We start from the raw sequence: 26958 nt of genomic DNA on the forward strand, positions 1-26958 counted from the left end.
CACCTGCCAGTACCCACTGCATAGATGGGGAAACTGAGGCCCAGGGATGCAGTGAAACCCACCTTCAAGGCAGAGCATGAATTTTGGAACTACATCTGTCCATACTCATTTCCATATTCGGTAAACAACGTGCTGTTTTCTTAGCAGAACCGTGTAATTTGTATGTTATCCATGAAGAAGGTGTGTTAATTCGGACTTGACCCGTTTAGAATTTCTAATACGCGGGCCAAAGACTGAGTCGGCGAGGCCGCATTATGCAAGAGAGCGGCGGGAACAGACAGCGGAGCAGGCCGGGCGGGAGAGACAGCACATTGCCGAGGTGTGGGATAGGACTTCCTCCCGCCCCCAGCATGCTGGGGACAAGCCCTCCTGTCCTCCTTACCGTGCCCAGAGATTGGAAGGAAAGGAACGACAGATTTAGGGCCACCTTCTTCATTGTACAAAAGCACTGTTTTGCAGACAGTGGTAGCAAATGGGCTTTTAAAACTTTCTAAATTTCAGACATTTTACTAAAGCGTTCTAGCCAACCCACCCACGTGCAGGGTTGCGCGTTTCACGTCTACGCACAATAGTGGACCGTGCACTGCCGCTTGCTTATTCTGCAGAGCTGGGAAGGTTGTCGGAGGATCTGTCTTTGGTTGGTGCTGAGCCGGCTGTGGGAGGTGCTGGCTGGGCACGGGCTCTGGGTGGGGCACCAAGCAGTCCCAGTAAGTGAAATAGAACAAAAACTAAACCCGCCCCAAAGCATTGCTCTCTCAGTCAGGCAGGGCAGAGCTTCGGGGTCTCCCACGGCCTCGGTCAAGGTCGGCGGTCTCAGCAGGAGGGCATGATGCCCAGACGAACATCCCAGCTGCTTGGATCTCACAAGATGCTCATGACACTTTCGGGGCTGCTCACGTTTTAGCAAGCTAGTTACAATCCATATCTAAAGTGTGCATGTCTGTGTCAGAACCTGGGACTTTCCAGTGTGCCCCGGAGGTGTGTTTATGGGGAGGGAAAGGTTGTGAAGAGATGAGTGTGTGTGTGGGGGTGGTGTCAGTGTCTGCGCGGCAAGAGCCTTGAAAACCTTTCCTGATTGCTGTTATTAATAATAATTTGCGAGACTCTAAAGGACCAATTTAAAGGCAAAACTATGACGATTTATAAAGTCAAACACATGAGCTTTAATTATTGATGGAAAGAGCAGGATTCAAATTAGCTGGGCAGCTTCCAAGTGTGCCCCCACTTTTTGGCTAGAGGGGGAAATGGAGAAACCGAGAAGCAAAGGGGTGCAACACGCACACGCACGCACGCGCACACACACGCACACCCACACGCACGCGCGCACATGTGGAGAGGAGAGGCAGGCGCATTCTCAGAGAAGCTGAGACAGATCCAGAGACACACAGAATTAGGCAGAGACAGACAGATGGCGCTTCGGTGAGGACGCGTTAGACATGAAGAACGCGGAGCCAGGACTCGCCCTGCTCCCTGCTGAGCGGAACCCCGTGGCCTCTGAGGGTCTGCTGGAAGATGCAGCAGCAGTTCAACCTCCCTTGACCGTCTGATGGTATCGCCCTTTGCTCAGGATGCAAATCAGTGATGGTCACAGAACTCACGGCCCACCTGCTGGTCCTTCGGAGGGCACTTGGCAGCTCCCAGAGGTCGGGGCAGCCCAAAACCTCACCCCCCCCACCCACATCCCTCCCTGTGGTTCTAAAGTTTTTGTAGTTTGGATGGTGTGCCCGACACTCGTGCACCCACTGGGTTAAATGAGGGCGTGGGAGAGGGAGTGAAGGGGGCAGAGGGTGGGAGACCGCGCTAGCCTGGTGTCCTGCCCGACCCTGCCTCTCGGGGGGTCATGGATCCAGCTGCAGAAACTCCATCTGACCCTCTCTCTGGAGGTGAGAATGCCCTGGAAACCCCAGATGTACTAAAGACTGGTTGCAAATGAGTCCCGCCTGTCAACCTCTAGGGCACAGGGCGCTTGGGTTACCACGAGGGACGGAAGACACGTGGTCTCGCACTGTGTCTCGGCCCCTGTGTGGCTCTGAGCCCCGGGCTCTCTGGGTTCTCATCCTCCACTCCCAGGAGAACACAGGCTTCCTGCGAGCGGGGTTGACCTGTCTGTCAGCTGCCCAGGTGCCCGGCCGGGGACAGATTCTGCTGCCAGTGTCGTGGAATGTTACCCGCGTGCCTCTCCCGTTGTGAGGGTCAGACAGGAGGGTGGCCGAGGAAGCTCTGAGGTGCTAGGTGGAAAACGCTGGCTAAGGTGAGCAGTTGTGGGGTTCACGGTTCCTGGTTGGGACGCCTCTCTCCTGGCACCTCGGTACCTGGCGGGAAACCACCTTGGAATCAGAAGGACGCTCAGTGAGTGTGGAATGTGAGCCTCGGGTCCAGGGTGGATGCCTCTCACAGGCGAAGGGAGCATCTGGAGGCAGCCTCTCTGCGCCCCTCCAGGTAGCCCTGGAGCCAGCAGCCCCGGGTGGCTGCACAGAGGGACAGGGCTGCGTTTCAGCTGCCATGCTTCTTCAGACTCCTTGTCAGCTCCTTCCCTTCTACTGTGACACCCTGGACAGAATGCAGCTCATCTGATCCCAGCTTCGTTCCATTCTTGGGGCCCTGAGTCTGGTTGAGATTTGGGAGAAATCGCTGAGCAGATCTGGGAAGGCTCCTGGTTTCCCCACAGGTGTGGTTGGGCCCTGCCCTGTGTGAGCCTGCACCCTCCCTGTGCCAAGGCAAACCCACACCCGTGTTTCATATCGTCCTGGCTTATTGGAGAAACCATCGGAGGGCCCAGGAGATCAAGTGACTTGGCTGAGACCACACAGTTGTAATGAGTGACAATGTAGCTGGGAGGATGCTCTGGTTAGATATTTGCTGTTTGTGGATTACCCACCCTCCATCCCACCTTCTGATTGGCTTTTGGGGTAATGCCGCCCCCCCCTAAGTCCCCTAATAGATGGGCACACTACTCAAGATGACTCAGTCAAGCAGATGCCCGCCGTCTCCGTCTGCTTCCTCCGCCACCAAGCCTTTCAGTAAATTCCATTTTCACTCCAGTTATCTGGAGTCATTCCGTTTCTCACAGTGACATTCAGTATACAGCTGGCTGTCACCAGGTCTGTGGTCACCTCCATCTGTGTGCTCTTTCTTGTGTCCTCACCATGCCACCTCTCTTCCTGAGGGTGCAGCCTAGCCTAGTGGTGGCCAGGATGCCAATGACCACTGCCCTTCTGAACCCAGCTGACATTTCAGCATGGCCGCCACGGGACAGCTCCTTGAATAGGAAAATGGGACCTGCCTTATACACCTGACTGACACGAGGAATCTTGTGATACTTGACATCATCTGCTTGGATGGTCCCTAGGGGTCAGCTTGGAGAATTCTGGCAGCCTGGCCTGCCCGGGGCTGGCTCTGTGTTTGTGGAAGAGAACTTGACTGTGGGTTCTGAGTCCTTGGTTGTGTTGAAATCATGCACTCCCTTCACCTAAATCAGTGGTAGTCAACCTGGTCCCTACCGCCCACTAGGTGGTGTTCCAGCTTTCATGGTGGGCGGTAGTGGAGCAACCAAAGTATAAATAAAAAGATAGATTTAACTATAGTAAGTTGTTTTATAAAGATTTATTCTGCCAAACTTAGCGAAAATCTGACATAAAGTACTTGGTAAGTAATATTATTATATGCTTTAACTTGCTGTAACTCTACTTTATAAATCACCATTACTGTGGAACCACTGGGCGGTTAGAAAATTTTACTACTAACAGAGATACAAAAGTGGGCGGTAGGTATAAAAAGGTTGACTACGCCTGACCTAAATACTGAGGAGTGATATTGCAGGGAAAATTCCTTTTCTATATGCAAGATGGACAAGTAAAAGGGAAAGACCTTTTGCAATAAACCCGAAAAAATTATCTGGTCCATCTTTTGTTTTAGGCAGGAAGGGTGTGTGTGTGTGTGTGTGTGTGTAGAAGAGACAGTTTTTATAGACAGGATTATCTGAAGAAGAATATTTTGATGACTAGAATTCAGTGCACAGCAGTTTCAGACACATCTGCTTATTAACACATCTGTCAAACCCCGACTCACGTTAGACAAAGGGACGAGTGAGACGGTGTGATCTGCTGAGAGCACAGCTTCCTTGCTGGGCGGTCTCCCTGTCTCTTCGGGACAGCAGATGGTCTTTGGCCTGATGCAGGGCTTTGAGTCAGTACCAGCACCTTCCCCTGGGTTGCATCCTCAAATGGAAGGAGGTGGAAAGAAGGCCTTCATTCCGATTGGGTAGCTCGCTTGCTCTTCTTGCTCAGGAGCTCAGAGGGTGGGGCTTACGTCAAGGGGAGCCCCCACCTCTAGGTTTGCACTGCGTCTTCATTCTTGGTGGGTGGTCTCAAGAACCTCCACCCTCAGATTACTTCACCTTGGGAGCTGCCAACTGCAATGCTGAGGAATATGGATCTAGAAATGATATGCACATAAAAGTCTCTTTTTAGCATGGCTTAAGAACAGCTATTTCTTGATAATCAGGTAACATTTGTGTGTAGGTAACTTGAGATTTCCAAGGTGGGCAGGGGCATTGTATTTAGAACCAAAGGGTCTTATCTGGAGGCAGTGTTTAATGAAGGCAGGCTTGGCTCTGTGGGTGCCCTGCCCGTGAATGTGCCTGAGCTTGGGAAGTCCCTGCAGCCCCCCGGCCTCAGTGCTTGCGCCTGTGTAAAAAAACTGTATGAGTGCGTTGGAGTAGGAAATGATCTGTGCATTTTTTTCCAGCTTCAAAGTTGGAAGAATCTATGGTTTCTGAAATTCTTTATCCTAAGCCCTTGAATTTTCTCCTACAGTAATACTTGAGCAAATGTAACCATTTAATGATATGCTGGAAAACTACATTTATCGTATCTATTAAAAGATATTTATGTTTTATGTATACACATTCACGCACACATTTGTGTATATAAGTGTATGTATATTACATTATACTAACTTTACTCTCATACACTAACTCTTTAATATATTTTATTCTATTCTTTTTTTCTTTTCTTCTTCTTCTTCTTCTTTTTTTTAATTCAGTGAGAGGAGGGGAGGCAGAGAGATAGACTCCTGCATGTGCCCTGACTGATATCCACCAGGCAAGCCCACTGGGGCAATGCTTTGCCTATCTGGGGTGTTGCTCTGTTGCTCAGCAACTGAGCTGTTATTAGTGCCTAGGGTGGAGGCCATGGAGCCATCCTCCATGCCCTGGGCCAGCTTACTCCAATCAAGCCATAGCTGTGGGAGGGAAAGAGAGAGAGAGAAGTGTGAGGGGAAGGAGTGGAGAAGCAGATGGGCACTTCTCCTGTGTGCCGTGACTAGGAATCAAACCCGGGACATGCACACGCGGGGCTGACGCTCTACCACTGAGCCAACTGTCCAGGGCCTATTTTATACTATTTAATATTACACTATACTATATTACACTAACTTTACTATATTACATATTATACCATACTAATTATATTTAATGTACATATTTGTGTGCGGGTGCTGATCTTACACTATTTGTTGTTGTAGTTCCTAAAAGTAAAACATGAAAATATTTATTAAACCAAACCAAAAGCATTGGATTCTACATGTTGCCAGCAAGCTGTCTGGCTTTAGGGACAGTTTCCACAAGGCGCTCTGTGTTGGTGCTGCGTGTCATCTAATGCAGGGACTGGGTTCCTCATCGTGCAGAGCAAGGGTTTTCAGATTATGCTTGGTGGGCTTTCAGAGCTCTATAGAGGTTATCTGAAATCCAAGAAAATTTTTTTCTTTTTTGTGACAGAGACAGAGAGGAACAGATAGGGACAGACCGTCAGGAAGGGAGAGAGGTGAAAAGCATCAATTTTTCATTGTGGCTCCTTAGTTGTTCGTTGATTGCTTTCTCATATGGACCTTGACCAGGGGTCTATAGCAGACCGAGTGACCCCTTGCTCAAGCCAGCGACCTTGGGTTCAAGCTGGTGAGCTGTGCTCAAATCAGATGAGCCTGCGCTCAAGCTGGTGACCTCGGGGTCTCGAACCTGGTTCCTCTGCATCCCAGTCCAACGCTCTACCCACTGCTTCACTGCCTGGTCAGGCTCCAAGAAAATATTTTTTGGGAAAAAAAGCACAACAACTTAAAACTTCACTAACACACACCTGGGGAGCTTGGCAGGGTTGGGTTTCAGTGGCCTGCGCAGTCTGTCCACACTCAGAATTACACGTTTCCATTTCTCTTCTCCACAACATGCTGTGTGGTGTTGGATACACCAGCATGTTGCCTTGTGCTGATAGATTAACTTGGTTTTGGACGGTTAGGTAGCTCAGCTCTCCAGCTCTGTCCCCTTAATTAAAGAATATCCCACCATCAAAAGTCAAGCTGTTAAAAAAAGCAGGCACTTTACAGTGCTTACAGTACTCAGTGGTCTGGATCAGCACTCTTCCTGGCAACCAGGAGAGAAGGCAGCAGGTTACACTGCTGCAACCCTTAGGGCAGATCTGTGAATTCATCCAGATGGCTGAGTTGTTGTCAGTGATGGACTTTATAATAGGAATACGGTATAAACTGAGCTTATAAAATAAAGGAAGTGCTTCTCTTCTCCATGGATAGGAATTTCACGTAAGAGTCATCGGGAAACATCGTTCTGTTGCTAAAGACGTTTGGAAAGCCACTGATGTAGCGAAATGGGCACAGCTCTTAGAGGCAGGCAGCTCTAGGTCTGAGCCCTGCTTCCCCTGCTGACTAACTGGGTGGCCTCGGGCCCAGCAGGGGGCCTCCCTAAGCCATGGTTTGCAGCATCTGTGCGATGGGTCTGCTCCAGCAGTCAGGATGTTTGCGAAGATTATGGAGAAGTGTGCAGGTGGGTCGAATCCAGTGGCTGAGGCACAACAAAAACTTGAACACGTGCGTGATAGCTGGGATAATGCTTTCTCCATGCTGGGAACGGAACTCACCATATTTCATGTCTGGCCATTACGAGTAATGTCTTTACACGAGATTGATACATATATTTCCATTGTATTTGCATACTCACTTACATAGAGAACACAGTGTATGCATATCCTGGTGAATATGTTTCCCCACAATTTAGAGACATCTTAGCAGACTGTGGGGGCACATTTCTCTTTTCTGATCCATCTTCATGGCAAATTAATTTCCTTTTCTTTCGTTTTGAGAGTGCGTGGAGCCTTAACAGAAGAATTTCTTGTCCTTTAGTTTAGTTTTGTTTTCTAAATCGTGGAGAAAACATCCAGCAGCCGTTGGGAACTGCTTTTATGCATTGAGACCGTAAAATGCTGCTTTATTTTTTATGTACAGGCTCTTTGTTGGTGGACTGCAGAAATCCCTGCTCTTGGAAAGGTTTTTGAGCCCCCTGGGAAACCGAAGAGGGGGTGGGGAAGAGCTAATTAAAAAAGCTGCCATCCACCTCCTCTAATTAACTTGTTCCCCGCTCCTGGGAGAGAGTGTGAATGCCGTTCTCGTGGTCCGTGGTAGCCCCCGGTGTTTGATGTAGAATAAATAGTTCATAGTAAACAGGGGCTTGATGTGCCCTGCCCCTCCTCACACCCTGCCTCCCATGCAGGGCAGCAGTGAATGGCAGTCCCTTCTGAGCAGGTGTGCGGGCTGGGCAGCTGCAACAGGAGAGACCTCATTGGAATTCAGCTGCTCGAACCCATGAGCATCCGGCCCTCCCTGTCGCTAGCTTGTGCTGTCGGGAGAGAGCAGGGGCCCTTTGTCCTCGAAAGCCACACATCACCAGGGATGCAGGGGCTGTGGGCATCTCTCCCTGCGGGTCTCTGCCGGACGCCGGGGAAGCTCACGGCACCCGTGCAGCTGACTTTTTGGTGACCTCCGGAAGAGGCTGAGATCTCGGAGATCCCAAAAAGGGAGTTAGAAGGGGAACTGGGAGGGAGGACAGAAGGTAGAGATGGCCTTTACCTCCTGGAGGATGTGGCCCCCGGTGGAATGGGCCCAGTGGATGTGGACGGCGGTGACCAGCAGTGGGGAGACCAGCCTGCTGGTCCTTCAGGGAAGCCCTGGAAAGAGGTAGGTTAGCTCTGTGCTTTTTTGTCCACGTCTCCTGATGCGTGCAGCGCTGGGGGCCGGGGCCACACCTGGGCCCACCAGGCAGGTCTAAACTCTTGTACCTCTCTGATGCTCAGTTGTGTAACTTTCTTGTGTGTGTGTGTGTGTGTGTGCGCGTGCGCGCGCGCGTGCACGCGCATGCATGTGTGTATTTCGTACTGTTTTGCAGATTCTGCAAAACTTCGAGCATCTAGATCTGTTGTCCAAGTGTGGATTTAACTTCTCCCCCTAGACAAAAGCCAAGCCCTTTCATGTTAATGTCTGTCTCTAAAAAGTCAGCATGGCCCCTGTCGGGTTTGCGTGAATTAAGTCTTTACTCGATGAAATTTGATAGTTTGTAGGCTTCGGCTCTTGGGATCCTGTCAAAAGCAGCTCTCTGATGTTTCTGTTCATTTTGGGGGGATCCCTGGAGGGGTTTGTGGCTGGTTGGAGGAGCCAAGGTCCTTGGAGGAGTTATGGGGGGGCGACTTTGGCACCAATGAAGTGAGTCGCTGACAAGTTGTAAAAACAACATCAATGTAGGTTTTTTGGAGACGGACTCACCAAACAGCTCCTGTTTTCAGTGCTGGCTGACTGGAGGGGTTGGTTGGTTCCCGGTCTCTGTGCAGGCTGGCTGCTGGTCTTTGGAAGATGCTGACCTCTGCCGGGGTCAGTGGTCCTTTGGCCCTGTGGGAGTTGGGCCTCTGATATGTCACCCCCTGGACTATACACCTTCACCCAGAATCGCCCGCTGGGTCACTTGCGCCAGCAGCAATCAATTCCAAGTAGTTACCCTCTCAAAAATGACCTCCCTTGTTGCAAATGAATACATGGGCTTTTGGTCTATTTAAAATACAAAGAGAGATGGGACTCAGCCCCAGTGATGCTTCTCACCCTCTGGCACCCTCAGAGCAGGGTGGGGTCAGGACCGTGGACACCTGGGCCTCTTGGCCCAGTGAGGAGCTGCCTTCTGGCCGGAGGACATGTGCCTGGCTGAGTGACTTGAGTGGGGGGAAGTCATTTTTTTTCTCTGACTGAGTCCCCAGCAGAAGGAAGGTGACGGAGAAGGGCTGTCTGCCCTAGGTTTTCTTGAGCCCGGGACAAGGCTTTAGTGTAGTGAGCGGCCTCCCCTTGTTACCGGATGGGGCGTTCACTGGATGGGATTTTGGTCCCTTTTCTAAGTGAAGAGCCTTCCCCCAGAGCAGCCCTCCCTGAAGAGCAGCGAGGGTCATGTTCGTGCTGGGGGAGTGGGGATCCCAGCGGGCTGCGCTCTGTGTCTTGTCCTGGCACGTCCTCCAGCTGACTGGCTTCCGTTTCATTCCTTCATTTGCTCACTCACTCACTCACTCAGTTATTCAGCAGGTGTTTATCCGTTGCCTCCTGATTTAGGCGTGCAGGTGCTGATTCCCCAGCCGCCCTCCCGCCCTTCCTTTCAGCTCAGTAGAGGAGAAAGCGAATTGGCACGATCGGAGAGAATAAAGCCGCAGTGACCAGTGATGAGAACCCTAGGAGAGAATGAGGGGCGGGGTGGGGTGCGGCTGAACGCCACTGAGATTCACGGAGCGGGGGTCCTGTGGGTGGGCTGGGACCGCGGCAGCGAGCAGTGACCTCTGGAACACCTCCATGTCAGCTTGCATAGACCCCGGATAACGTGTGTGGAAGTTGATGGAAAGATGCCGCTGTGTGTGGGTTTGACTCTGAGGCCAGAGATGTGCTTCGGGTAGCGCTAGGATCACGGAATCTGTCATTTGGGCACAAAGCTGATGAGATTCGCTCTTGGGAACCGTGCTGCAAAATGTCTCCCCTCGCGCCTGTCCCCAAACCGTTCAGTGGGGCAGCGAACCTGATTCCACTGGGGATGGGGGTCAGGAGGTGGCACGCTGCTCAGCAGCCCTGGCCCCTGGCCCCTGCCTAACCTTGTGCGTCTCCCTCTCTCTCTCCATCAGGAGTTCTGACTCTGAAGAAGCGTTTGAGACCCCAGAGTCGACGACCCCTGTCAAAGCTCCACCGGCCCCTCCCCCGCCACCCCCAGAAGTCATTCCAGAGCCTGAGGTCAGCGCGCCACCTTCCCCGGAAGAACCAGGTAACCCAGAACCAGGTGTGCCTTGGGGAGACACAGCAACTCTTCCTGGGGTGCGGCCGGAGGAGGGCCCCCACCCCCAGGGGGGAGGCTGTCTCTGAGATCCTTGCACTGTTCCCAGCTGCAGGGGCCGCTCAGCTCTGGGTTGGGTGTCCTGTGAGGGAAGCTGGGGGTGAGCAGATGCAGCAGGCTGTCCTGTATCCACTCTGCAGCTGTGTGTGGTGGGGGCTGCTGGGAAAACCACTCATTTGGCACCAGGCACCTTTCACCTGGCGCCCAGAGTCGGGTTTGAGTGGGGCCAGGGGGTGTTGGATGTTTCTGGTGCCGTCTGAGATGCTAACCTTCGGCCCCTTGCTCCTGTAAGAGCCCTGGTTCTGGACAGCCCGTGTGATTCTGCACTTTTACCAGAGATCAGGGCCGCTGCGGACCTGGGAAACGAAGAGACTTAGCGGGCGAGAGGAGAAAGGGCCACGTCGCTGAAGCCATGCATGGGTGGCTCGTTCATTCCGCATTGGCCTCGAGTTACCTGATTTCTTATCCCCTTCCCGCATCTTTTCTCCCTAGTGTGACTTAAAATACAGGCCCTTCTGTCTGTACCTTTGAGATGTGGTGATAACTGGGGGTGGGACAGATCTCATTTCCCCGCCGCTGGCCTGCCCACCTGGCTGGCGTTCTCTGCCCACGTCCTCCTCCGGTTACGCCAGCGGGGATGGTACCCCCTCTAGCATGCACGTTTAGTGTGAGGCCGGGAAGGAAGTGGGGGCTGTCGGAAATGGCTGCAAAGTCTGGTTGGGGGGTCAGGTGGTGCCCACGGTAGACCTGGACAGTGTTGCTGGGCCCTGCACTTCAGAGAGATCCACGTCCTCATACCTCAGCAGAACCACACTCCGTCTGGACCATGCTCTGATACCTGGGATGGATGGGACCAGCTCTCTTCTCTGGCCCATCTGCCCAAGGCTGGGCCTGGGCCCAAGAGCCTCCACATCCCTCTGGGCCCCAGGCTGCTCCGCCCCAGGGGAGGGATGGAGCTTGGCTGGCAGACACAGGAGCAGGCTGAGGGTGGGACCTGTGTTTGCCCTCCCGCCCTGACAGGGAGCCAGGTGGTCTGTAAAATAAAATAACTCATTGATTTGGATGTTGGTTTTGGAAAGGAATGGGTGCAATTTATTTTACCTGCCCTGGTCCAAGCAGGCTGTTTGTTGTTTTAGAAACGGTTGATACACCTAGACTTTTTCCTAATAAACAATGCTCCCCGGTGCTGGGGAAGCAGAGGTTGGATTGATTCTAGGGCAAGCCGATGTCTTTGCTGGTATCTAATAAATGCAGTTTTCTATTCTTCCTTTTCGTCCGCACACGGCTCATCGGCTCGGAGTGTCGGAGCCCGAGGGCGTGCCAGGCTCTGAGGGCGGAACCATTGGAATTGATTTGATTTTCTGAAAAAGACACCAGAAGGGCTGCTTACATTTCTCAGTCTTTTTGCACCCCCACTTTCTTTTAAATACTAAAGTACATAAAAAATTTATTTCCTATAATATTTTTAAAAAAATCAGCCTTACATTGTAATCCTTAGGTCAGACATGTGATTAAGAATAAACTGTCCTTTTTTGTGGGTCTTATAAGAGCATGCCTGTAAACGTGTGGGGAACTTTAGAAAGGAATTGAGAAGAGAAACGATAGCGTGATATGGCGTAGGGTCCATCCCTACGCGCCAAGGAGAGTGCGGAGGGCTCGTCGCTGTGAGCACACATGCCGCCGCGCGGCCACTGGGATTTCCAGCCACGCACCCTGACCGCCTCCGGGGATGTCTTGCCACTTGTCTTCTGTTCTTGGGCCTGTGCTTGTTCCTTCTGCCTTGCTTCCCTTTGGACACAGCAAAAACATTTTCCGTTCTTACAAACCAGCACTTGCACAAGACCCCCCTCTTTCTTCCGACAGCAGTTCGTAAAAGAATGAGCATGATCCAGGGCAAGAAGGAAGCCCCGTCCGGATGGGGTTGCAGCCGTTCATCCCTCGGAAGTTTTGATCAGAACGTTCCCCCGGTTGGCCTCTGTGAACGGGGACTTGGCGCTTCTCCGTGGGAAGCTACAGTGAGGCTCAACATATGCGGAGTATTCAATAAGAACCCTTTCGATTGGGATTATGGCTGCCGCCGAAAGCCCCAGCTTGGGCTAGACAAAGACCCAGATGATTGGCTGCACTTGTTAGAAAAGTCGGCTGGTCCCTTCTGCAGACGGCACAGGACATCACCGAGGCATGAGAAGGCCGCACACTCACTTGCGGGGGCGGCTGGAGGAGGAGAAAGCCTCCTTCTGGGAACCGTGGGAAAGAAAGGGGCAGACAGGAAAAGCTGTTGTTTGCTTTTCCTCTGCAAAGTGCCTAGGACGTTGCTCACGGGACCAAGAAAACCATGTGAAACAATAGGCCAGACCTTTGGCAGTGAATAAAGACACAGTCTATTCCTCCTGGAAACTTAACTTTTTTTGTGTTTTTTTTTTTTTTGTATTTTTCTGAAGTTGGAAATGGGGAGGCAGTCAGACAAACTCCCGCATGCGCCCGACCGGGATCCACCTGGCACGCCCACCAGGGAGCGATGCTCTGCCCACTGGGACATTACTCTGTTGCAACCAGGGCCATTCTAGCGCCTGAGTCAGAGGCCATGGAGCCATCCTCAGTGCCCGGGCCAACTTTGCTCCAGTGGAGCCTTGGCTGTGGGAGGGGAAGAGAGAGACAGAGAGGAAGGAGAGGGGGAGGGGTGAGAAGCAGATGGGCGCTTCTCATGTGTGCCCTGGCCGGGAATTGAACCCGGGACTCCTGCACACCAGACCGACACTCTACCACTGAGCCAACCGGCTAGGGCCGAAACTTAATGTTTGATAAAACAATTGGTCACCTTATCCTGGGTCCTGCCAGCCTGTGCTTCCCAAGATGGAGGGTGGATGAGCTGCTGGGGTTTGCCTTGCCATCTGTCTGCCCTGGTCTGGGTCGGACCGGGGACAGTTTATCTGAGCCCAGTTTTGTCACCTGTCAGATGAAGAGGGTGCGACCTGTGAGACCCCTGAGATCCCTCCCCCTCAGACCGTCCACGGTCCCGTGAGCGGAACGCCTTGCTGCTGTACAGTGTTGTCTCATTAGAACTCTGTTGGGCCACTGAAGGACGTAATTAAATGCCACAGAAATAACAGCCTTCATTTTAGCATCTGCCATGTGCCAGGCCGGTGCTAGGTTCTTTGCATTTTTCATCTCCAACTCAGGTAAGAAGAGAATGAACGCTATGGATTGCAATAGTTACTGGTCATGTACTTCGATTACAGCTGTGCTCTCTGTGTGGAAGTCCTTTTCCCCTGGATACCTTGATTACCTAAAGCTCAACTGCTTTAGAGTAAGAATCTGTGGTCCGTGAGTGTGGGGGTGTCCTGGGTTGTCCCCTTTGGTCCTTTGGGTCTGTGGGTCCCTGATCAGAGTGAGCTCCTGGAAAGAGGGGGAGAGCAGGAGGCAGGGGAGAGAGAAGCCCCAACACAGCTGATAGTGAGTGCTCCAGTTAGAAACAGTCCAGAAGGGTAAGAGATGGGACCTTTGGAGAGAGTCGGGTGACATCAGTCGGCGGGGGGGGGGGGGCATTAGTTACCTCTTATTAGCTTTCTCTCTTTCCTCAGAATCCCCTCTGACGTTCAATCACATTTCTTTTTTGTCTAGCTTGGGGATTTATTGCCGAGCACTGGTGTTGGGGACTCCAGGGTGTTCCTCCATAATCATGTGTCGAAGCCCTAATCCCCCCCCAGCGTGACTGTATTTGTAGAGAGGGACCTTTGAGGAGGTGCTTAAGAGTAAACGGGGCCATCAAGGTAGGGCCCTGATTCCCTAGCACTGCTGTCCCTGTAGGAAAAGGAAGAGACATCAGGGCTGTGCTCCCACAGAGACCAGGCCATGTGGGGACACAGGGAAGAGGGCCATCTGCAAGCCAAGGAGAGAGGCCGCAGGAGAAACCAAAGCTGTCAATACTCCGAGCTGGGACTTCCAGCCCCAGTCTGTGCTACTTTGTTATGGTGGCCCGAGCAGCTGGGGACCTTCTGGGGGACCTTTGCCTACGATGAACCAAGGATGCTGATTTTGTCCTCAGACTGAGCCAGGTGTTGTCCAGGTTGACACGGTTTAGGTGCACGAGGTAGAGGGCCTGTCGACATGGATGGATCCACCTGGGGTCTTGTCCTCCCTACCTCTGTCCACAGCAGTTCCCCCGGGGCTGAGGTATAGTATAGGGACACCTAGATCACTCGTGGAAAGAGTGAATGAACCGTCTTCATGCAAAAATGGGGTTTGGACATCCGGAAATCCAGGGGGTGGACTGCGAACCCAGTTGGACCACGCTTGCTTTGGAAAGTGGGGGGCTGTGCATGGGAGTGACCCTCTCTCCTGCCTCAGGCTTCCTCTGAAGAGGGCGTGGAAGGGCCCTCCCAGCCCTGGAATGTCACTGCAGTCCTCTCTGGTCACCACACAGTGAGACAGCGGTTCTCAACCAGGGACAGTGTTTTGCTTTCCAAGGCTACATTTGGCAATTTCTACAGACATTTTTGGTTGTCACAACTGGGGTGGAGGCTCTCCTGGCATCGTACCAGGTAGGGGTCAAGGCTGCTGCTTAAACATCCTGCAATGAACAGGCCAAAGAACTGCCCGCCGTGGCCACAGTGCCCAGGTGAAGAAACCCCGCAGTGAGGTTCAGTGTCTGGGACCACGATGATTTAATTAGGGAATGTCGGTTCTAAATAAAGAGGAGAGCTGTGTGAAGCAGGCCGGAAGCTTTTCTTCTGGGGAAAACGGAGCAGCTGGGTAAGCTGACTCCGCTGACTGTGGTGTGATGCAGGCAGAAGCGCTGGCCTCTGAGGAGCCTCGGAAGGCTTCCTCCTCCAGCTGCCGCAGCCTGCGCTCGGCCTGGGAGCCAACAGGTGGCCACGGCCGTGGGCCTTGTTCGGAAACGATGGGACTGGCTGGGTCTCTTGCCCCTTCCTGTGGGGCCCACTTGGGAGCACCCGGTCCTCTGGGTCCCCTGTCCTTCTGCGCCCTCTGTGCTGTGACCAGGGCAGGAAGACCAGGTAGTGCTGAGGGGAGGGTGGGGTGCTGGAGGGTGCCGGGTCCTGGAGGAAAGAGGGAGAGAGTTTTAGACCGAAGCAGGGGGAAGGCACCCCTTTTCTGTGAGACGGGCCGGAAGCAGGAGTGTTTCGACACGATGCAGCAGTCAGTTGGCAGACAGGCGAGCGGGAGGGGGGTGCTTCCATCAAGCGCCCCGTCTTGTAGGACATCTGCTCCGGTCGGGCCTGGGGCGGCAGTGGGTGCAGGACGGAGGGGAAGGTCTGAAACCAGGACTGGCTGGCAGCGGTGCCTCCAGAAGGTGCTCTCAGGTCCAGAGGCGCTTGACTGAGCCCGCAGGGCAAGGTGCAGCCTGTCGGGGGAGGGCTGGGGGTGGGGTGGAGGGACAAGGACAGGTCAGGCCAGCCCCTGAACTCCAGAGGCTTGAGGTTTCCTCGTGTTGTTGTCTCTCGGGCAGATGGGTTCTGTTGGGGTCTGTGCCGAATGCTCCAGGAGGAAGATGGGCTTGGGATCAGAGCTGGGAAAATGCCACGCACGTGCCCATGGCCTGGAGTGTGCACCGATGAGCGTGTGCACCGATGAGAGTGTGCACCGATGAGAGTGTGCACCGATGAGCGTGTGCACCGATGAGCGTGTGCACCGATGAGAGTGTGCACCGATGAGCGTGTGCACCGATGAGCGTGTGCACCGATGAGAGTGTGCACCGATGAGCATGTGCACCGATGAGAGTGTGCACCGATGAGCGTGTGCACCGATGAGCGTGTGCACCGATGGGAGTGTGCACCGATGAGAGTGTGCACCGATGGGAGTGTGCACCGATGAGCGTGTGCACCGATGAGCGTGTGCACCGATGGGAGTGTGCACCGATGAGCGTGTGCACCGATGGGAGTGTGCACCGATGAGAGTGTGCACCGATGAGCGTGTGCACCGATGAGAGTGTGCACCGATGAGCGTGTGCACCGATGAGCGTGTGCACCGATGGGAATGTGCACCGATGAGCGTGTGCACCGATGAGCGTGTGCACCGATGAGAGTGTGCACCGATGAGCGTGTGCACCGATGAGCGTGTGCACCGATGGGAGTGTGCACCGATGAGCGTGTGCACCGATGAGAGTGTGCACCGATGGGAGTGTGCACCGATGAGAGTGTGCACCGATGAGCGTGTGCACCGATGAGCGTGTGCACCGATGGGAATGTGCACCGATGAGAGTGTGCACCGATGCGCGTGTGCACCGATGAGAGTGTGCACCGATGAGCGTGTGCACCGATGAGCGTGTGCACCGATGGGAGTGTGCACCGATGAGAGTGTGCACCGATGAGCGTGTGCACCGATGAGAGTGTGCACCGATGAGCGTGTGCACCGATGGGAGTGTGCACCGATGGGAGTGTGCACCGATGGGAGTGTGCACCGATGAGCGTGTGCACCGATGGGAGTGTGCACCGATGAGAGTGTGCACCGATGGGAGTGTGCACCGATGAGAGTGTGCACCGATGAGCGTGTGCACCGATGAGAGTGTGCACCGATGAGCGTGTGCACCGATGGGAGTGTGCACCGATGAGCGTGTGCACCGATGAGAGTGTGCACCGATGAGTGTGTGCACCGATGAGCGTGAATCGCTCGCAGAGAAATCCGCAGCGAGAAGCCGGTTCGGGTGGAAGCAAGCCTTTCCCAAACCTTGTTTATTGGCTGGTTGAGGGCTGGGTCTTCCAGATTCATCACATAAAACCATCGGGGTGCCCAGAAAGGTTCTAATCTCAGATAAACAACCGAGAATTGGGACATGGGGACGTATTTATACTACAAATTCTATTTACTTATCTGAGATTCAAATTTAACCAAACACCCTGTGTTTTACCCGGCAGCTGTACCGGCAATGGGTGCGGGAGGCAGAACTCTTGCGGGCGCCAACACCAACTCCTTCCCATCCCACATCGTGTACGGGCCAACTCTCCAGCCCCTCCTTCTGCAGCCCGCTTTGCGATGTCTGCCCTCCTTTGTCTAGTGACGCATGTTTGGGTTTCTGGCCAATCATTGTCTGCCATCCTTGACTGCCCAGGACAGCTGTGAACTCAGAAATGCATGAAAGACACCACCTGGTGCAAGCAGAGCCCAGAGTAGCCAAGCCAAGGCCAAGCTGGCCGGATCCTCATGGGGCTGGCAGATGATGAAGCATTCTTGGGCCAGCAGCAGCTGAGGGTGTGGACGAGCTGTGAGGAAGCAGCAGAGAAAGGACAGAGAATAGACGAGGAGAAAGAGGAGTGTGGCAGACGGCGCTGGAAGGAGAGATGACAGAGGATGCTTGCAGTAGGGACAGGTGGCAGATGGGGCAAGCTCCGCCCGGCTGCAGTTGCCTGGGGGCCTCCACGGAAAGGCTCCCTGTCCCTCCCAGTGGCTCTGATGAGCAAGACCAGGCCTGATGACAATCAGAGCCGATACTGTGCCTGCCTTGCGTTAGTCCCGGCTTCCTCCCCTCCCCTCCTCCTCCCCCATGCTTTAGCCTTACTGGGCTCTAATATTTCTGCAACACTCTGAGCATGGTCCTACCCCACGGCCTTTGCACATGCTGTCCTCCTTGTCCAGGATGTTTCCCCCAGAATGTCCTCCTGGTTCACACCTTTACGTAGCTTCCCATCCTTGTTTAAAAACCCTTGGAGGGCTTTGCTCAACTACCTTATTTTAAAATGGCAATGTCCCTACCTGGCTTTATTTTTCTCCATAGCATGCATCTGAGAGTCTGTATGTTTTCCCTGTTTGTTTGCTTCTTTTTTTTCTTTCTTTTTTTTTTTTTGCATTTTTCCGAAGCTGGAAACGGGGAGGCAGTCAGACAGACTCCCGCATGCGCCCGACCAGGATCCACCTGGCACGCCCACCAGGGGGCGATGCTCTGCCCATCCGGGGCATTGCTCTATTGCAACCAGAGCCACTCTAGCGCCTGGGGCAGAGGCCAAGGAGCCATCCCCAGCGCCCGGGCCAACTTTGCTCCAATGGAGCCTCGGCTGCGGGAGGGGAAGAGAGAGAAAGGGATGAAGGAGAGAGGGAGGAGTGGAGAAGCAGATGGGCGCTTCTCCTGTGTGCCCTGGCCAGGAATCGAACCTCGGACTCCTGCACACCAGGCCGACGCTCTACCACTGAGCCAACCAGCCAGGGCCTTTGTTTGCTTCTTGACTGTCTTATCACTGAAGAACATCCCTTCCAGGAGCACAGGGTTTTGTAGGTTCTGTTCATGGTCCAATCCCCAGCACCCAGCATGGTGCCTGGTCCCAGCAGGGCACCTGGGAAATGTTTTTGATGCTTAAATGGTCTGAGCTGTTCCTTAAACAGCCCTTTCTCTCCTGCTCACGCCTGTCCAGGGTCTGGAGCTGTTACTGGGTGAGAGCAGCATTTGTGTCCACACGATGGGCCAGGTTGGCTGGGTGGGGGCTGGCAGAGGGAGGACTCGGCTTAGAGGGTGATCAGCTGGCACGGGAAGAGAAATACCACCAAGGGTCCTGTGTCCTAACCTGACTGCTCCATCTGGTTTCCACAGGCTGCAGCACCGAGACAGCTCCCGTCCCCGATGGCCCGTGCAGCGCCTCGGCGGAAGGCAGCCCTTTCCGACCCCCCACCCACTCCTTCTCCACCGTCTTCGACGAGGACAAGCCGATAGCCAGCAGCGGGGCCTACAACCTGGACTTCGACAGCATCGAGCTGGTCGATAACTTCCAGGCCTCGGAGCCCCGCCCCTCAGACACCAAGACTCCGGAATGCAAAGTGAGCGCGCGGAGGAAGTCCACGGACTCCGTCCCCCCATCTAAGTCCACACTGTCCCGCTCGCTCAGCCTGCAGGCCGGTGACTTCGATGGTACCTCTTGCTCAGGCAACACCGAGGCCGCGGCCCCGGCCCCCGACGCGTGCAGTACAGGCTCGAGCAGCGACTCCAGTACCCTTAAGCGAACTAAGAAACCGAGGCCACCTTCCTTAAAAAAGAAGCAGGTTTCAAAGAAACCCTCGGAAACACCCCCCGTGAAAGAGACACAGACAGAGCCGGCCGAGGGGAGTCCTTTCCCCGGTGAGGAGGCTCAAGACTCCGAGACGAGAACGGAACCGGCCCAGCCAGAAGGTTCTGGGCCGGCCTTAAGCGAGGAGGGACCCCTGGAGCCTGCTGCTGTGCCCAGGGCTGCCTGCCCTCCGGACTCAGAGGGTGCTGTCCCCCCAGCTTCTGGAGGTGGCAGAGTGCAGAACTCACCCCCCGTTGGAAGGAAAACGTTGCCTTCTGCCACAGCCCCGGAGGCACTGGAGGTGGCCCCGTCGGATAGCGGGGGGCAGGAGGACTCCCCAGCCAAAGGGCTCTCAGTGAGGCTGGAGTTTGACTATTCTGAGGACAAGGGTAGTTGGGACAGCCAGCAGGAAAACCCCCCTTCTTCCAAAAAGGTCGGCAAAAAGCCAATTGCCAAAATGCCCCTCCGGAGGCCAAAGATGAAAAAAACACCCGAGAAACTTGACAACACTCCCGCCTCGCCCACCAGATCCCCCACTGAACCCAATGACATCCCTATCGCTAAAGGTACCTACACCTTTGATATTGACAAGTGGGATGACCCCAATTTTAACCCTTTTTCTTCCACCTCAAAAATGCAGGAGTCTCCCAAACTGCCCCAACAATCGTACAACTTTGACCCCGATGCCTGTGATGAGTCCCTTGACCCCTTTAAGACATCCTCTAAGACCCCCAGCTCGCCTTCCAAATCCCCCGCCTCCTTTGAAATCCCGGCCAGTGCCATGGAAGCCAACGGGGTGGACGGGGACGGGCTCAACAAGCCCGCCAAGAAGAAGAAGACACCGCTAAAGACGTAAGTTCAGGGGAGCGGGCGGGCTGTCCAGGGGCTTAATGCTTGGCCACTTGCCTGGATGCATTCGAGCTGCCCTCACCCTTTGCACATCTGCTGTAATAGTGCCATGTTGTTGGCGGGACACTACTGTGGTGTTCCCCGATCCACCTATCCCTTTGGGTCTAGAATTCCTGACCCTTTGCCTTAGGAAGTTGTCAGTAGTTGAAAGCTTGCCTTTTGGTTGAAGACCTGACAGTCAACTCCAGGGCGGTGTCAGGGATCCCATAGAAGAGGAACCGTCCAGTGGAGACCTGGTCCACCACCCTGTTGGTCTTTTTTTGTTTAGCCTATGAATTGCTTGTTGGAGTAGCCTAGGAGCTAGGAGATACGCCCTTTAAAAAAATACTGTTACTGACCTGTGGTGGCGCAGTGGATAAAGCGTCGACCTGGAATGCTGAGGTCGCCGGTTCAAAACCCTGGGCTTGCCTGGTCAAGGCACATATGGGTCTTGATGCTTCCAGCTCCTCCCCTCTTCTCTCTCTCTCTCTCTCTCTCTACTCCTTCTCTCCTCTCTAAAATGAATAAATAAGATCTTTAAAAAAAATACTGTTAAAATGTATAGTATTTGTTTCTGCCCATGAATGAGATCAGTCCAGGAGACAAACCCAGAGAACTCCAGGAGGCCTGGGCCCCTCCCTGGACCCCAGCTAGCTCTTGGGCAATACCCATTTGCCTTCATCCATCTCTCTAGCCGTTCTTTGCAGACAAGAGTCCAAAGGCCCTGTTGATCCAGAAGAGTTCAGTGGGACCTGAAAGAGAAAAGCCATCCCACTGTCCCTAAGAGGCCATTAACAACTGAATCTGTTGTCCACACACACTTGCCAGGTAGATTACCCTTGAATGCCACGTGACCATGCCTCCAGAACTCATTCCAAAGCCCAGCCCTAACTTGGACGGCTGCAGGTCCATTCTCGGGACTCTGGCCCGAGCGTAGTGTGCTTTGGTACCAGAGCCTTTCTCCTTGCTCTCAGGGGAAGCATCGTCAATCATTGAACAACGGAGGCCAGCAGAACGGGCCACGGCTACTGGCCCCTGAGTCAAACTGAGTCACCCGGCACTGATCTAATCCAGACAGGGTGACCTGTTTACCTCCTGGTCGGGGGTCTCTTGAGCGCCTACTGTTTAAGAAGAGCCCGGGGCTTCCTCAGATGAGGTTCTCTAAGCAGGCTTTGGCCTTGGGTCACCCTGCAGCCATCTGGTGGTGCGCGGGAGGCACTCCTGACCAAAAAATCTGGACTTTGCTTAGACCCGTAGCCCAAACAGGCCTTTGCTAGAGACTCCATAGAATCTGTGTTAGGAGCTGTATTTTAAGCCTCCAGCAAGAGAAAAGTCTGAACTGCTCAGACTGGCACAGACGTGTTCTCTCATCTTTGGAACGAGAGCCAACTTGCAGCTACCTCCTCCTTGCCTGCAGCTAGCTTGGCTAGACCCTGTTCTTCCAGGGGAGCTAACAGGTCAGGGGAGCCTGCCCGTCCCCCGGTCTCACCGCTAGTGCGGGTGGCTTGGAATCCCACGCTGGGGGACAAGGCTCTTTGGGGCCAGTGCTTTATGGGGTCACTGGAACCAAGCGATGAGGCGTTCTCCGAGAGCCCGCTCGCGGTTGGCTGCTGTATCCTAACCCGGTGATAACCAGTTGTCTGCAGAGTTATCTTTTTTGTCAGTTCCTTCTGTCTGTCTCTCTTTTTTCTTTGTCTTCTTGTCTTAGGATGGTTGAAGATGTGATGTCTGTCTGTTCTCTGTTGTAAGTAAATTTAATGGAATCCGCCTCTTAACAAGCTCCACGTGCTGTATCATTCTGCCTTTTTTGTTTTTGCCTCCACGCCTCTTTCTCTCCACTCCATGGCTGCTGCTTACACGTGTCTGTGGCGGGCCTGGGAATGAGGGGGGCATGGGGCTACCCAGGGGCGGAGGGTGTTTCTCTGTCTCATAGTGATTAGCGTTAAGTGAAACTGCTTGGCTATGAACACGTGATTATCCAACATCTGCCTGCTTGTCGGGAGTGGGACTTGTCCTCCACCCCGTGCATACTGGATGTCTTCATCTGAAACCCACACATTTTTTTTTCTCTTTTTAATTCTCATTGCATTCTTTCATTTTAAATCAAACTGGTGGGCGATCGCTTTCAAAGCACGGTGGCTTTACAAGAAAAAGAACCATCCCGTCCCGGCTGGCCACAGGTGGTGGCGGCTGTGGCTATGGCTTGTTCTTGCACGTGTGGGGAGCAGAAATGTGTGGGCTGTTCCAAATCGAGGCCTGTGGGAGCCCCCTGAAATCAGGGTCAGCTCGGAGTGGAGCTCAGGGCTGTGAGAGCCATCGCCAGCCTGCCCTGAGCCTGGCCTGCAGCCTTGGTCACCCAGGGCCGGGCTGGGTGTCGGCATGCCGTCTGTGTGGGTCGTTGTCCTGCTGGGTGTCGGTGGGAACAGAGCAGACCACCGCTGTGCCTCTACCGCTTTGCCTCCCCAGCCAGCAGGGATCTTGTGGGGCGGCTCCCAGGGGCCCAAGGACATGTACCTCCTCTGTGTCTTCTCATGAGGGAAGCTGGCCTGGTCCCAGGCATCCGGCAGCCCCGGGAGTGTTGGGTCTCTCAGGCTCTCTTCTGCCCGAGGGAGTTTAGTATTTTAGAGCCATGTGGCAACTTTAAAAAGAATACGGTTAATATATTTATATGCATGAGTCAATGTATGCTTCACGCTGTGATTGCACTGCTCATATGGCAAATGCATAAATACTGCAAATACCCATTTGTATTTTTTTTTTTTTTTTGTGAATGAATGCCATGGTTGGAGCATTTTATTTGAGAGAACACAAGGAAGGAACACTGGAGTACCAAATCGCTCTGTCCATCAGTTAACGTTTAGAGCGGGCAGAGGAGTGGGATCTAAGGGTAGAGCCTCCCCCAGCCCCAGCCCCTTGTTTTGCTAGGATCAGGGCCGGACCACGGAGGGGCTTGAGGCTAGGAGGCAGGGGCCAGTCTACAGGTGGAGAAGCCTCCATTGTGACCATGGGAATGACACCTGGCCTCCCTGTGGACGTAATGGGACCGCCCGTGCTAACGGTCCCTTCCTCCTGACCTCTTCGGGAGTCTTGTCTCGTGGTTCCTTGGCCTCAACATCCTCGCCACCTCCGGCGATTTCTATGAAGGAGAAAGAAAGGGAGAAAAGACTGCTCCTGAATCTTGCTTGTTAATTGTAGTCAGGAAAAGGCATGAAAAAATAAAATCTTCTTACGCCTGAAAAGAGTGCTGGAGGTTGACTCTGAAAAGAGTGCTGGAGTGAACACTGTGAAGGTACTTAGCACCACTGAACTTGTACAGTTAAAAATATATATATTTAAGAGGGTAAATGTTATGTGAATTTTTCTTACCTAAAATTTAAAAAAAATGATCTCACCTCCAGCCCTATTAGTCAGAACCCCACCTAGAAGCTCGGGGTGCAGGACCCATCAAGCTCAGAATTCCGACAAGAAGAAATCTACCCGTTCTCGCTGAACACTCAGAACTTTCCTCCTGTCTCCGCACGGCCCGAGAGTCGTTTACTCAGGGGCGTGTCGGCTTGCCTGTCTGTAAATTGGATCCCGTTCTCTGGCTTCGGGAAGCTAGATCCTCTCTCTCCACAGTGGTCGGTTCAGGCACGCCTGGAGGAATTCCACCGTCCGTTCATCGGCTCACCCAAACTTTGCTTTTTGAAATAAGGGAGATAAGAGCCTCTGGTTAAATTTAGCTTCATTTTTCTGGGCCAGCTCTCCAAAATGGCATCTCGCTAAAGATTTCGGCCTGGTGCGTCTTCTCCCTGGGGGCCCCAGGGATGCCTGTCAGAGCCTGGGCGCACTGTGGACTTGGGCGTGTGTCTTCCAGCCGGTGCCGGGAGGCGCAGGCCGGAGGCAGGGCAGTCTGGGCAGGGAGCCGGCAGAGGCGGCGGGTTCGGTCTGCTCTGTGCGTTCTGGAATGGCATTCTGGAATGTTCTGTAGCCCTGTTTTGTGTTCACCTTTTCCATTTTGTTTCCAGTGACACGTTTAGGGTGAAAAAGTCGCCAAAACGGTCTCCTCTCTCTGATCCACCTTCTCAGGTATAACGTGCCCTCGACGTTGGTGACTCACGTCACTCCCCCGGGGTTAGGGCTGGTGTCAGCGGAGCTCATGGTGGCCACATCTCAGCGCCCTGTCCTCGCCTCCTACACGGAGCGCTTCTTGGTGACACCGTCCTTCTCGGTCCCTTCACTTTGGGGAGAAGTCAGTATGTGTCCCGAGATGTTCAGGAAAGATGTCAGCGGGACTTTTTAGAGGAATCGTGCCAGTCTGTTCTGACCGGTTAATTTGCTGAACTTGTATGTGACTGTCACGTTGAGGAAGTCTGTTGAGATAAAATGAATGCATAGTGAGAAAAAAACTGAGGATGTGTGAAGGGCACCAGAGTGTGTACCCCAAATCAGAGTGGGGAGATAAAGGGACTCCACCCCTCAGAGGAGCCCCTCGCTCCTGCTTACTCGTTCCTCTGCCAAATGAAAACCATTTCTTCTCTCCTGTTTAGAGACCAGGAAAAGTTACCCTACGGCGTGAATGCCAGGCCATTCGAGGTCATAAAACAAACCTCCCCATCCCAATCTTAGCCAGTGAGGCCCCAGCCAGCCAACCCCTGGCAGGGAGGGGCTGCAGAGAGAGGACCCGGCCCCAGAACAGGGGGTCTTGGGTCCCACCTCTGCTCTGACATCTCTGGGCCCCCACCCTACCTGTGCAGCTTCATGTCCTCTGTCAACATGGAGCTAAAACCCCCTTTTTCCTTCCCCAACAACAGGTGTTAGGATTGTCAGGTGTTTCTGCCGTGCAGGCCCTGGAGCACTGTGTGGGCATAACACAGTCCCCGCAGTCATAAAATCGCCAGAAGTAAAGGTTTCCTTATTTTTCCACAAAGCAGATGAGCAAGAACATCTTAAAATAACCAAGATGCAAAATCCCAATTTTTAAAAACCCACTGTCACCCCCTGAAACAAGCCACTCAGTACAGGAAATTCATAGAGGGAAGAATTTATTTCCTTGGGACCATTTTGAGCAGAATGGGAGGACATGCAGGGGACAGTGACGGGGGCCTGTCCTTGTGCCTGGGGCCCCAGACACGTGGGTGGGCACAGTTTCGGACGCAGGGATTAGGCAGAAGGAGAGACCGCTCCCTTCTCCTCCCAGGAACCCACTCCAGCAGCGACCCCAGAGACACCGCCAGTGATCTCCGCCGTGGTCCACGCGACCGATGAGGAGAAGCTGGCGGTCACCAACCAGAAGTGGACGTGCATGACGGTGGACCTGGAGGCTGACAAGCAGGACTACCCGCAGCCTTCGGACCTGTCCACCTTTGTCAACGAGACCAAATTCAATTCACCCACGGAGGGTAAGCAAGTTGTTGGCCAGCTGGACCCCCACCCTGCCTTGGAGACCACTGCCCCTAGGGCACACAAGGCCGGGAAAGAAACTTCTAAGCCAGGTAACTGTGCCCTCGGCTGCAGCCTCCCAGTGCACACCGCGCTAAGGCTATGTTTTAAAATGGCCTGAAGCCAGCTGCTCTGTGACCCATGACCCCTGCTTAGAGCCTGCACGGTTTCCCCTCATTCCCAGTCCTGAGCTCGCTCAAGCTTGGCTTAGTCTCAGCTGTGTGGCGTATGTTCCTTAGTGATTTTGAAACACACACAACTCCAAGGAGCCTCATTCAAGGCTAATGGTCAGTGTAGGTCAGTTGACCTGGGGTCGTCTTGGTGCCGCCTCTGCTCATCGGCCCGCAAGGTGCCCCGCAAAGTGGCCGCCCCTGCCACTCAAACCCTGTACCAGAGGTTCACCCGGGCTTGCCCACGGGAGGACAGCGTCCCTCTGAAGAGGCCCCCAGGCATGCTGCTGATCTTATCGGCACCTTCCTTCCTCCCTGACTTCACTTTCAGCGTTCTGCCTGCTTCCGCGGCTTGAAAAATCCCTGTATCCTAAGTCAGCACATGACTGGGTGACCGAGTGTTTTTTAAAAGTAATTACTTATCTCACTAACACTGATTCTTCTGAATCTGTGTATTGGCTTCCACACTTCCTTTCTGGCTAGGAAAGCGGGTGGGGGAGTAACTAGAGCCCCTCCCCCCAAGGGGCTCGTCATTTCCTGATTGAACGGTGTCCTGACGTCCCGTCCTCATCCTCAGCCCCGACCCAGCCCCCTGAGCGGTCGTGATACTTCTGAGTTTCCCTTTCCCAGATATGGGTTTCTAAGAAGTTTAAAAAACTGAGCAGATGTCGCTTGACCAGCCGGTGGCGCAGTAGATAGAGCATCGGACTGGGGTTTAGAGGACCCAGGTTCAAGACCCCGAGGTCGCCAGCTTGAGCAGACTCATCTGGTTTGAGCAATAAAGCTCACCAGCTTGGACCCAAGGTCGCTGGCTTGAGCAAGGGGTTGGAAACCTATGGCTCGCGAGCCAGATGTAGCTCTTTTGATGGCTGCATCTGACTTGCAGACAAATCTTTAATAAAAAAAAATAATGTTAAAAATATAAAACATTCTCATGTATTACAATCCATTCATTTTCTACCACTCATGTTCATGGTTGCGGGTGGCTGGAGCCAATCACAGCTGTCTTCCGGGACAACACCAAATTTTTATTGGATAATACGTCATTGTATGGCTCTCATGGAATTACATTTTAAAATATGTGGCGTTCATGACTCTCTCAGCCAAAAAGTTTCCCAACCCCTGGGTTACTCGGTCTGCTGAAGGCCCACGGTCAAGACACATATGAGAAAGCAATCAATGAACAACGAAGGTGTTGCAACAAAAAACTGATGATTAATGCTTCTCATCTCTCTCTCTGTTCCTGTCTGTCTGTCCCTATCTATCCCTCTCTCTGACTCTCTGTCTCTGTAAAGAAAAAATT

The 26958-nt window shown here is 53.5% G+C and overlaps 1 protein-coding gene across 23 annotated transcripts in view; it reads left to right on the forward strand.

Annotated features, from left to right (window-relative positions):
- The window catches only part of TACC2 (transforming acidic coiled-coil containing protein 2), a 203378-nt gene that overhangs the window by 144003 nt on the left and 32417 nt on the right, over nt 1-26958 (forward strand). For 18 of the 23 annotated variants that reach the window (XM_066239459.1, XM_066239467.1, XM_066239458.1 and 15 more), the window contains 5 exons: nt 9984-10120; nt 18726-20028; nt 21773-21808; nt 24072-24132; nt 25244-25445. In XM_066239459.1, coding sequence (XP_066095556.1) covers nt 9984-10120; nt 18726-20028; nt 21773-21808; nt 24072-24132; nt 25244-25445 — 1739 coding nt within the window. The remainder of the gene's footprint in view (nt 1-9983; nt 10121-18725; nt 20029-21772; nt 21809-24071; nt 24133-25243; nt 25446-26958) is intronic. The other 5 variants (XM_066239463.1, XM_066239474.1, XM_066239479.1 and 2 more) reach the window with 2 other exon arrangements.

Source organism: Saccopteryx bilineata, chromosome 7, assembly GCF_036850765.1.
Source record: "Saccopteryx bilineata isolate mSacBil1 chromosome 7, mSacBil1_pri_phased_curated, whole genome shotgun sequence".
Lineage (NCBI taxonomy): Eukaryota > Metazoa > Chordata > Mammalia > Chiroptera > Emballonuridae > Saccopteryx > Saccopteryx bilineata.